Genomic DNA, 11,932 nt, shown 5'->3' on the forward strand with positions numbered 1-11,932 from the left:
CGAAAAAGAGACGAGACCTGCAGCATCCGGAGCATGTCTTCGTCGTCGTCACCGCCGCACATAATAAACACTTGGGTTGATTTTCCAGATGTTTCCGAGCTTCATTGAAATCATTTAGTTGGGCATCCTCGCGTAAACAGTGATACGTGGCTCGTGTGGAAACCACCCTCGTGATACGGGGTTGATATGACGCGACTAGGGGCGCGCACGCGGCTCACCACTACCGCTACCATCGACGAACGTGTACTGTACACTTGTACAGTGTATGGTGTACCGTGTATAGTGTACACACGAGAGCTGTCTTCCTCTCCCTCTCCATTACCCTCGCCATCACCCTCTCCCTATTGTACGCCACGAAATACGTCTGCCCACGCGATGACCCAACAGACCTCGTCGGGGCCTATCCTTGAAATCTTCCTCCGCATTAAGATTCTACTTGCCCTTTCCCCAATATCCCTCCGGCATCCCTTATTGTTTCGAGGCGGTCGCAGCCTCCCTCTAATTGACTGCTTCCTGTCGTTATCGACGCCACCAACGGGCTCCCGATTGGGTGTTCAAAAAATCAATTCGTAGATCGGCCGGAAGAGAATTCGGCTGAAAGCGAACAACATTGCAGTTTTCCTCAGCGAAACAGAACGGTGTATGCTGTAGCATTCACGAAGGTCCTCCTTCTTCTCTGATCCAGCAACTTCGAAAAGTTGTACAGCTTGTCAAATCTAGCTGTGCGGCTGAAAAAAAACTAGAGGGTTATTGTTGCTCGCTCGCTTCGCTCGCTCGCGAGTAGGGTTGTTTTTGCTCGCTCGCATCGCGAGCTCGCGGATAGGACTGCTCTTGCGAAAGGGTTAGTGGTACGCATGGCTAGTAGTACCTATAGCTATTAATGTTTTTTTTTTATTTGGTGTGTGACTCTCCACGAGCCACACAAAGAACTTCCCGATTCGTTAGTTGCAGTATATTATTTTCATTATTAAGTGTACGTTTTAAGAAGATTATACGTTTTGAGGGAAATTCAATAGTTTTCAACTTATCAAAATGTTTGCTATATGGCGTCGCATTAAACGAACATCGCAGTCTCATTGCTCGCTTGGTTCCTTGTTATAGCATACTAATGTTGCAAAATAAATTTTCTTAATTAGTTTTTCGAAAACGATACAACTCCTCATTATCCGGGATTGCAGTATTGGTCTTGGTTTTCTTCGATACTATTAATTTAAATTGTCCCAAAATATATAAACCGCGCTCAATTTTGAAACTCTGCTCAGTGCTACATACAACTTTTATGGATCGTAATCGCTTCAGCAGGATCCACTGGAAATTGTAGGTCAATGGGAAGTACCCAAAAGGTTTTGATGATCTGTCAGTCAGTCAGTCAGTCAGTCAGTCAGTGACAAATTTAGCGATTTTTGAGGTCCTGCTATGCTTGAGGAAATGCTATCATGTCTCAATATTGACAAAACATTAATCTTCCAACATTAGCAGGTTCCAAGTGTACGAAATTACATCTCTCCATCTCCCTCCAGTGTCGAGTTATAAGCCTCTAAAAAACGGCTAAGTTGTTTCGTGTAAAAGGAGGTAGTGCAAGAACTTGGCTGGTGCACTACCGTGCACCTAGATTATATGTATAAAAATGCAGTGCTGACTCACTCACTCACCGACTAACGCCCAGGCTAAACCCTTGGACCTAGAAAGCTGAAATTTTGCACAGAGGTTTCCTTTATGATCTATATAAGGGATAAGATAGGATATTTCGAAATTCAACCTCCAAGGGGGTGAAAAGGGGTTGTAACGTTTGTATGATGAATATTTTGTTCATGGTCGGATTTACTTCATACTTGGTCTTAAAGCTCTTTGATATAATTAATCAAACACCTATTTCGGCATTTTAAAAAATTCAACCCCCGAGGGGGTGAAAAGGGGTTGCAACGTTTGTATGAGGAATATTTTGTTCGTGGTCGGATTTACTTGATACGTGGTCTTAATGCTCTTTAGTATAATTAATCAAACACCTGTTTCGGCATTTCAAAAAATTCAATCCCTGAGGGGGTGAAAAGGGGTTGCAACGTTTGTCTGAGGAATATTTTATTTGTGGTCGGATTTGCTTGGAACTTGATCTTAATGCTCTTTGATATAATTAATCAAACACCTGTTTCGGCATTTTAAAAAATTGATCCCCTAAGGGGTGAAAAGGGGGTTTGAAATCTAAGATGGCGGCAAAACATAAAATTAAAACTCTATAGGGGTGAATGGGGGGTTAAAAGGTTTTATGGAGAAACAATATCAATTTCCGAGGGCATTAAACGGTTTTCTATGCGAGCGAAGCCGCGGGCAAAAGCTAGTTGTACATATGTATACAGTAGAACCTCGATTATCCGAACCAAACAGTTCGAATATGTATTGTATATGGATCGCCTTGGGAAACTAAAGACTTCCGACGTCGGAGGTTTGTATAATCGAGGTCCTACTGTCATACATTTCGTCCTGTTAGTATGCACATGGTGGTAAAATTCTGGCTGATGCCGAGAACCTAGGATTTCCGTATTCCGTGACTGCTTCTGGCTTCAGCTTCTCTTCTTATCCTGTTCTCTTGTTCAGCCTCCGCAACAGGTCGGACACCCACGCACGTCGCATCGACCCTCGTTACGCCCACCAGCAACCGCCCGACACCCACGCGTTCTCCTTTCGCTCTATTCCACGAGGGAAGAGGAATGGAGGGGCGACGAGGCAAACTTTTTTCTTCTTTCTCTACCACGTCGCTCCTTCTTGACGACGTCCAACGTCACAACGTTCGACGATGTTACGTCGCGCGAAATACTTATCGTCACCACGACGAGCCATCCTGGAAACCTTCTAAACGTTCACGACGCCTCCACATTCGTTAACTCGTCCTCCCGCGCGTCTAATTTTGAAATCTTGACACTTCACCGACAGGGATCCGGATATGTGATAGAATTTTCAGTAGTCGTACTGTAATAAAATTAAGAAAGCTTAGAAATTTTGTTCTACATCATAATGAAACAGCGGATTTTTATGCAAAATAAAAATTTTCTACCTGATTTGCAACAAACTGGTGTGAAATAGAAAATTGAAACGAATACTACGTCTACGGGAACCGAACGTCCCCGAATTACCGCGCCGCGTTGCGTCCTTCTCGCGGTAACCGTGTTTCGCAATGAACTTGCAATTAGCTGGAATCGAATAGCTCGAGGAAACCGAGCGGATTCGAGGGTGTATCGTATCTATCATCGCTGCTGCGCGCTTTAATCCGATAACGATCTACCTGCCACCCACCGTTTCGAAATTGTGGAACGGCTGGTGCGAGTGCTGCGGCTGAATGCACGATTGGAAAAAGGCGACTGGATCGAGCAAGTTCCCGGAAGCGGATGTTCTGCATTATTAGAGGTTCCAGATTCGAGATTCGTGATACGACGCAACACCGTAATTGACCTATTTCAGGCTTTGTGGCAAAGAATCGGCTGCACGCTTGCGCGAAGGATACCGAGCAAACCAACCATCGGGGGTGTACAGTGCACACCGATAACGAGCGAAACTTTTCACCGAACAGTATCCGGAAACTGTCTGTGTGTAGTTCTCGAGTACCGTTCAAACAATTAGAAAATAGATATCGAATGGAACGTTCGTTTCGTCGCAAGGTCCAGAAACTGCGATCGTAAAACTGTTTCCACACTGAAACAATATTGCGCAACTTTTTCTTTCACTCTGCGAACGATAAAAGTTGCTCGACGTTGCTTCAGCGTGAACACAGCTGTAGGATAACGGAACGAATGCTGAAATTGGGTAACGATGCTCGAAACTTCCTACTCCTAGCGAGCAGAACAAGTAGAAAGAATACATATAATGAGAATGCAATCGAATCTGAACCAGCTTGTGCCCGGTATCGCCGGGAAAATGCTTTCAACCCCTTCGATATTTAATGCAGTACGGTCGGACGCAGCAGCTAATAATGTCAGCAGTTTAAAAAGATAATGAATTCGGCCTGGGGATAGTGCATGCTGAAAATTGCAGCTCGTACGGCCGCTAGTGTGCAGAGGCTGACTTTCCCATTTTTTTCTACGGATTCAGGGAAAATGCGTATCCTCGGTAGGAATTGGGACGAAGACCGTAGGGTGCGGCATTTTCTCGATGCTTGACCGTGATATTAGCCATTTAGAATCGCGTGTGTCTCCTCCCTGACCTTCGACGATGCTCCCCATTGATTCGTGTTTTTCATATTTTTTCTCCGTGCGCAACATTGTCGTCGTGCGTTCTTGTAATGAACTTGGTTCAGCGTCCAAGATATGTAGATCTACAGTAGCGGACAAAAGACCGCTCTATAAAGAAGACGATAACTTTTTTAATATTGTACTATACGATTTGAACATTTTTGGGAAGCTAGAGCAATTAGTTTACTAAAGGATGTGAAAAGAAATTTTTTTCAAAAATTGCAATTGATCGGAATTGTTGAAAAAATACTGAAAATTGAATTTTTAACTTTTTTATATATTGAAAATTTAAAAAATACGTTTTGTAGATCTGTGTCGATTAAACATATTTTGAAAATTTCGTCAAAATCGGTCGACGTTGCAATGAGCTACAAACGTTTATAGATGGTAAAAATTGCAGTTTTTCAAGATTGTCGGCAGTAAATTGGTCGCAGTTTGGCTATTCTCTTCTGTTTTTCAAGATAGTCTCTCAGTCCGTCCATTTTATTCAAATTCGATGAGGATCCAGGATCAATAGCTAATCGTAGATTTCGCTCTCTTCGTGGATGTCCACGTTGAAGCAACATCGGGCAACTTTTTGTCGCGTTCTTTTCTTCTATGCCGAATAAATGGAGGCGACAAAGAGTTGCTCGATGTTGCTTCAGTGTGGACAATTGGACATAGCTTAACGCGTAAACAGAACTTTTCTGGGAACGCTGCCGTCGCACAGTGGTCCAAACGGCCGATTTAGGACTGCAAAAGTCTAAACGCTTCTAATAATCAATAATTCTGTGTTACATGTATTCTATACACATTAGGTAAGTATAAAGAAGGCTAATAGAGTTCCGTAAGTTTATTGAAATATTGTTTTTTCTTAAAATATAGCAGAGGAAGCATCGTTTTTCAATTTATAATGCCAGTTTTAATTTACAGTGACAGAAAAGAGAAACTTGTACACAATTCTTCTTAAAAAACTTAAAAAATAAATTTCTTAATACTCCCTTGAGAAACATTATTCAAACACTTCCGAAAAATTGTTTCATCTTTTTTTCATATCTTCCTAATGCTTCTGAACACGGCTATTATAATTAGAATCAATATTAACGTTCTAAACAATAAATAATAGGTGAAAAGGATATCCTTTATATCGATGTACTTTTCATACTGCTACTTTCAACCTATGCCACACTTAACAATAATTGATTCGACAAGTAAAATTGTCGATTTTAGCTTCTACAGACATGTGTGTTGATGTAAGAAACAGTATTAAATGCCTACTTCATGTTTGGTTTTTTGATTTTTGCAATCCTAAATCGGCCGTTTGGACCATTGTGCGTCGTGTCTTTCTGCGTCACGGCCGCACAGACAGTCAATGAAGTGGAAAGAGAAGAGAGAAGACGACGAGAAGGGGAGGGTTACTGACGCTCGACCCGTCTCACCCCCGTTCCATCGCTTCCGGTAAAACGGGGAGAGTTAATTTACGCGTCGCCGTAGTTCGATTAATCCTCGCACGCGCGAGATTTCGCCGAACAGAAGGATCGGAAGGACCAGGAGGACCTCCATCGGCCGGTAATTGCACGAGAGTTCCGTGAAATAATATAATCCGACGTGCTCGACGAGCTCGACATGCTTGACGTACCGAAGGTTGAACCTCTCACCTCTCTCCTCTCTCCACTCTCCTCTCTCCACTCTTCGCTCTCATCATCCCCCCTCTCTCTCTCTCTCTCTCTCTCTCTCTCTCTCTCTCTCTCTCTCTCTCTCTAGTCACCATTGACGTCACCCGTTGATTCTGGGAACGACGAATCCCCGTAGCTTCGAGAACCTGACGAGAGAGGGGATGTACACGCCGCGTGGTGTGGTGATAACGGAGGGAGAAGGAGGAACCAGGATTCAGGGATGTTCCATTGACGGGTCCTGGACCAAGGTATCGTCTGTCTCGACGTAATATTTCCATGTTGGGATCGCAGATCCAGAACGTCGTAAATCCGGTTTATTTGGTCTTACAATTAGAATCCGGGCTCCAGACACGCGTTTTCTTTGTTCTTTCTACGGAATCAGAAAATTTATACTTCGCTGTCGTCGGCGCCCGAATAAATCAATTTCTTCGATAAGTTCCCTTGCAAGCCACGCTTTTTTCCGAAATATAACCCGTACGAATTTCAGTTACCTAAATGTCTGCAAACAAATCATTTCATAAGAGTTAACGTTTCGCGGGGATTAATTTTGAGGTTAAAAAGGAAACAACTATATAAATATGTACATAAATAGACAATACAGTACATTACGCTATCGAATGGCTGATAACCGTTGCAACGCATACCTCTTCTATAAATAAAAATCCGTATGAATTCCTGAAACCGATCGATGCGTTAATTATTTAATTTGAGGTTAAGCGGATGCATAAATGTAAGTACTTACGTAAGTGCATTTGGTTCGTAGTGAGGAAACGAGGCTGGTCGTCGCGTCGCGTCGGTAGTCAGTAGTATAAGTCTGCGTTGGGCCGGGCATTTCGGTTCGTCGATACTACCCTGCCAGGCGGAAAACGTTGCCAGTCGAGGGAGCAGGATATCCCGGAGGAATAATAGATCGATGTTTCGGCCTGTATAGTAAGACAAGGGACGCCTGTTGATATAAAACAGGAGTAACTTCATTCATGAGAATAGCTGAACGCGAACACGTTGCGCCATTTCGGAATTTCCCCGACGATTTCAATTCTACGAAATGATATACTTCGCGCACCGAATCGTTTTCCAAGAAGTATGTAACCTCTAGCTTTTCTCGCAGCAATTTTTTTTTTTGCTTATTTTACGTCGCTTTGTGAACTCCTATTCAGGAATTATTTCGCGACGGGACCTACAGTAGTTTTTATAAGGTGGGTTCCGAACCACCTTAGGCTCCACAGTTTACAGAGCACATGGAGTATATTTCCAGAGGTGCCGGCGTCGGGGATCGAACCCGCGATCACGGAGTCTGTAGTCTGTAGGCGCGCGCTCTACCCACTGAGCCATTGCGTGCCCCCTCGCAGCAATTATCAAGTTTCGAATCGAAATTATTAATATTTCACTAAAAAATTAACCAAAAAAATGAAGGATTGTTTTCCCGTGTAGATACATACATACATGATACATACATATTGATTTGCCTGAGTACACGACCGAAGCGAAATTACGAAATCCCGGACTTACCGATATCGCGTGTAGCCATGAAGAGCTCCTTCGAATTTTCGAAATGCTCTAAATTTTGTAACGAATTTTTTCAGATTTCTATGTACGCTGGTTCTCAGTTTAGTTGTGTTTTTCGTTTCAAAGAACGTGAAGAGCATTGCAAAATGTGAATAATTCCGATTTTGTGCGCGCGAGTACGAACTTTTGTAGCCGATTGTATTAACGTATTGTGAAAAAGGCGGGAAAAACAAATGGGTTCGCAAAACGGTCGACGAAATGGAAGATGAAAAAAGGAAAAGATTATTCGCGTATTTCCCCTGTCGAGAAATTATCAAATTATTCGTTTAATGAAAAATTGATTGCGATAAGAAAGTTCGAGTTTGTTCCCATTTCGATGAAGCAATAACACCGACGAGATTCCTTATACCTCGTCTGTGCCAATAAGTAGATCACGGCGCGACTATGTATCACCGCACGATATTAAACAGAGACTCACAGTGACTCACACAAACACTTTCGATTTGCGGTGCTCGAAACATAGTTGTGCGATCGCTAAATCGATATTGATTTTTGACTCTGTTCCATACATCGTATTCTTCCTATTCCAATTGAAATTCGATAGAGGAATCATTTTCAAACATTTTTGAACAATTTGGACAGTTCTTCACATTCATGTGTGGACGGAAACTGTTGACAGGGAAAGTGTCACCATAATAGTGAACGGTGAGTACTTGATCTTCATTTTGTAATCATTGGAATTCGAAGTTATTCGAGCAATTTTAAACTGATGCAAGGAAGAAGTTAATTATACAATACGGTCACGTTCCGACAGCTTGAGAATTGCTAGTTTCTTCATGAGATATTCGCGAAGTCTCTTGACCCTTCGATACACAAGGTGAATCGGTGACAAATCACCATCGGAAGAAACTCGTTAATATTTTGCAAAATGTAAGGTTCCAAAAAATATCGAGTATTTATTCTGTTACACTCTTTAAGCGATTTTCATTCATTAGTCGAGTAAAAACACGTGCGAGAGGATGCATTCCGCGGGTTAGTCGAGTAAAAACACGTGCGAAGAGGATGCATCCCGCAGGCTAGTCGAGTAAAAACACGTGCGAGAGGATGCATCCCGCAGGCTAGTCATGTAAAAACACGTGCGAGAGGATGCATCCCGCAGGTTAGTCGAGTGAAAAACACGTGCGAGAGGATGCATCCCGCAGGCTAGTCGAGTAAAAAGAGAGGCCTTTAGTTGCGCACAATACGATTGCCCACATGCACATTGCGCACATATCTTTTGGACACAGCATGATTGGGCACAAGTACAATCGGACACATCTCGATTGCGCACAAGAAGATTCGGACACATCTCGATTGCGCACAAGAAGAATCGGTCACATCTCGATTGCGCACAAATACAATTGGATTCATCTTTATTGGGCACAGATAAAATATAAAATTGCTAGAATTGCTTACAGTAATTTTGAACGCAGATGGAAATACGGCCGATGGCAGATGGAAATGATGGAAGTGCATATCTAGGTTTATGAATTCTTGTGAAGGATCTGCCAAATACACCTAGACGAATTAATTTTTGAAGTGTAGAAATGAATGGTTTTTGGTGTGTGCAATAAATTTTAGGTTATAATGTTTTTACTCGAAATATGGTTTCGATAGTGTCTGTATTAAGAGATAAGATTTGTGCAGGAAGAGTACATTAATTATATGTAAATATAACACGTGCCACGGAAAAATGAGTAGATTGTTCGATTTTTAATATTAATGTGATTGTGAATTAAAACCAGGGGGTCCAAGCTGGCGTGTTAAAAATTTAACCAGTATTTCAGCGCCGCCTATGATCTGGGAACGGAACTAATAACAGTATATATAGATATAAAGCGGTAGACGGTTGGAGAAAAAACTGTTTACCCGACCAGGATTCGAACCTCGGTCTACCGCTTGGTAGTCCAACTCTTTAGCTGATTGGCCCACCGACGATCTTATAAAACCGTCGAAAATTTTGGTATATGTATCGCAATGAATGACTCTCGTAGCTTTTGGCGCGATAGGCACACGCACGCAAAAACTGCAGCGACACCAACGCCGCCTGACATTCGGGATACGCAACTTACTGGTTAAACTATTCCCATTACAGCTTGGACCAGCTTGGACCCCCTGATTAAAACATTGACAACGAAGAGCGAAGGACTGAAAAATTACACGAATGTATAGAATTGATTTCACAGCTCCCGAATAATTCTGTGTGAAAAAGATAATTTAGATAAGTATTTTTTGCCTATAAAATGTAATCATTTTTCTGAGTAATGAATACGATACTTTGTGTTTCTTTATATTTTTCTTTTACATGTGGTGTACAAAGCAGATCTACTAGCTGAACTATTTTAATTGGAACGCATGGTCAGATCCTGATGGTCAGATCCGCAAGGAAAGTCTTCTCACGGTGAGTAATCACGGCTAGTCGAGTAAAAACACGTGCGAGAGGATGCTTCCCGCAGGCTAGTCGAGTAAAAACACGTGCGAGAAGATGCATCCCGCAGGCTAGTCGAGTAAAAACACGTGGGAGAGGATGCATCCCGCAGGCTAGTCGAGTAGAAACACGAGCGAGAGGATGCATCCCGCAGGCTAGTCGAGTAGAAACACGTGCGAGAGGATGCTTCCCGCAGGCTAGTCGAGTAGAAACACGTGCGAGAGGATGCATCCCGCAGGCTAGTCGAGTAGAAACACGTGCGAGAGGATGCATCCCGCAGGCTAGTCGAGTAAAAACACGTGCCAGAGGATGCATCCCGCAGGCTAGTCGAGTAAAAACACGTGCGAGAGGATGCATCCCGCCGGCTAGTCGAGTAAAAACAAGTGCGAGAGGATGCTTCCCGCAGGCTAGTCGAGTAAAAACACGTGCGAGAGGATGCTCTCCGCAGGCTAGTCGAGTAGATACACGTGCGAGAGGATGCATCCCGCAAGCTAGTCGAGTAGAAACACGTGCGAGAGGATGCATCCCGCAGGCTAGTCGAGTAAAAACACGTGCGAGGGGATGCATCCCGCAGGCTAGTCGAGTAAAAACACGTGCGAGAGGATGCATCCCGCAGGCTAGTCGAGTAAAAACACGTGCGAGAGGATGCTCCCCGCAGGCTAGTCGAGTAAAAACACGTGCGAGAGGATGCTCTCCGCAGGCTAGTCGAGTAAAAACACGTGCGAGAGGATGCTCTCCGCAGGCTAGTCGAGTAAAAACACGTGCGAGAGGCTGCATCCCGCAGGCTAGTCGAGTAGAAACACGTGCGAGAGGATGCATCCCGCCGGCTAGTCGAGTAAAAACAAGTGCGAGAGGATGCTTCCCGCAGGCTAGTCGAGTAAAAACACGTGCGAGAGGATGCTCTCCGCAGGCTAGTCGAGTAGATACACGTGCGAGAGGATGCATCCCGCAAGCTAGTCGAGTAGAAACACGTGCGAGAGGATGCATCCCGCAGGCTAGTCGAGTAAAAACACGTGCGAGGGGATGCATCCCGCAGGCTAGTCGAGTAAAAACACGTGCGAGAGGATGCATCCCGCAGGCTAGTCGAGTAAAAACACGTGCGAGAGGATGCTCCCCGCAGGCTAGTCGAGTAAAAACACGTGCGAGAGGATGCTCTCCGCAGGCTAGTCGAGTAAAAACACGTGCGAGAGGATGCTCTCCGCAGGCTAGTCGAGTAAAAACACGTGCGAGAGGCTGCATCCCGCAGGCTAGTCGAGTAGAAACACGTGCGAGAGGATGCATCCCGCAGGCTAGTCGAGTAGAAACACGTGCTAGGGGATGCATCCCGCAGGCTAGTCGAGTAAAAACACGTGCTAGGGGATGCTTCCCGCAGGCTAGTCGAGTAAAAACACGTGCGAGAGGATGCTTCCCGCAGGCTAGTCGTGTAGAAACACGTGCGAGAGGATGCATCCCGCAGGCTAGTCGAGTAAAAACACGTGCCAGAGGATGCATCCCGCAGGCTAGTCGAGTAAAAACACGTGCGAGAGGATGCATCCCGCAGGCTAGTCGAGTAAAAACACGTGCTAGGGGATGCTTCCCGCAGGCTAGTCGAGTAAAAACACGTGCGAGGGGATGCATCCCGCAGGCTAGTGGAGTAAAAACACGTGCGAGAGGATGCATCCCGCAGGCTAGTCGAGTAGAAACACGTGCGAGAGGATGCATCCCGCAGGCTAGTCGAGTAGAAACACGTGCGAGAGGATGCATCCCGCAGGCTAGTCGAGTAGAAACACGTGCGAGAGGATGCTTCCCGCAGGCTAGTCGAGTAGAAACACGTGCGAGAGGATGCATCCCGCAGGCTAGTCGAGTAGAAACACGTGCGAGAGGATGCATCCCGCAGGCTAGTCGAGTAGAAACACGTGCGAGAGGATGCATCCCGCAGGCTAGTCGAGTAGAAACACGTGCGAGAGGATGCTTCCCGCAGGCTAGTCGAGTAGAAACACGTGCGAGAGGATGCATCCCGCAGGCTAGTCGAGTAGAAACACGTGCGAGAGGATGCATCCCGCAGGCTAGTCGAGTAAAAACACGTGCCAGAGGATGCATCCCGC

At 44.7% G+C, this 11,932-nt stretch overlaps 1 protein-coding gene across 1 annotated transcript; it reads right to left on the reverse strand.

Annotated features, from left to right (window-relative positions):
• Positions 1-4,767: 4,767 nt before the first annotated feature.
• On the reverse strand, positions 4,768-7,336 carry LOC143214455 (uncharacterized). Its single transcript, XM_076435539.1, has 2 exons — positions 6,618-7,336; positions 4,768-6,550 (listed from the first exon to the last, which is right to left on the reverse strand). The coding sequence occupies exons 1-2, from the start codon at positions 6,848-6,850 to the stop codon at positions 6,481-6,483; spliced, it is 303 nt and encodes a 100-aa protein (XP_076291654.1). The 5' UTR covers positions 6,851-7,336; the 3' UTR covers positions 4,768-6,480.
• Positions 7,337-11,932: the final 4,596 nt, after the last annotated feature.

Source organism: Lasioglossum baleicum, chromosome 12 (genome assembly GCF_051020765.1).
Source record: "Lasioglossum baleicum chromosome 12, iyLasBale1, whole genome shotgun sequence".
Lineage (NCBI taxonomy): Eukaryota > Metazoa > Arthropoda > Insecta > Hymenoptera > Halictidae > Lasioglossum > Lasioglossum baleicum.

Coding starts and splice junctions, on each gene's coding strand:
- LOC143214455 (XM_076435539.1), bottom strand. CDS start 6,850: ATGAAGTTACTCCTGTTTTATATCAACAGGCGTCCCTTGTCTTACTAT. Junction 6,551..6,617: donor TACGAACCAAATGCACTTAC/GTAAGTACTTAC, acceptor GATCGGTTTCAG/GAATTCATACGGATTTTTAT.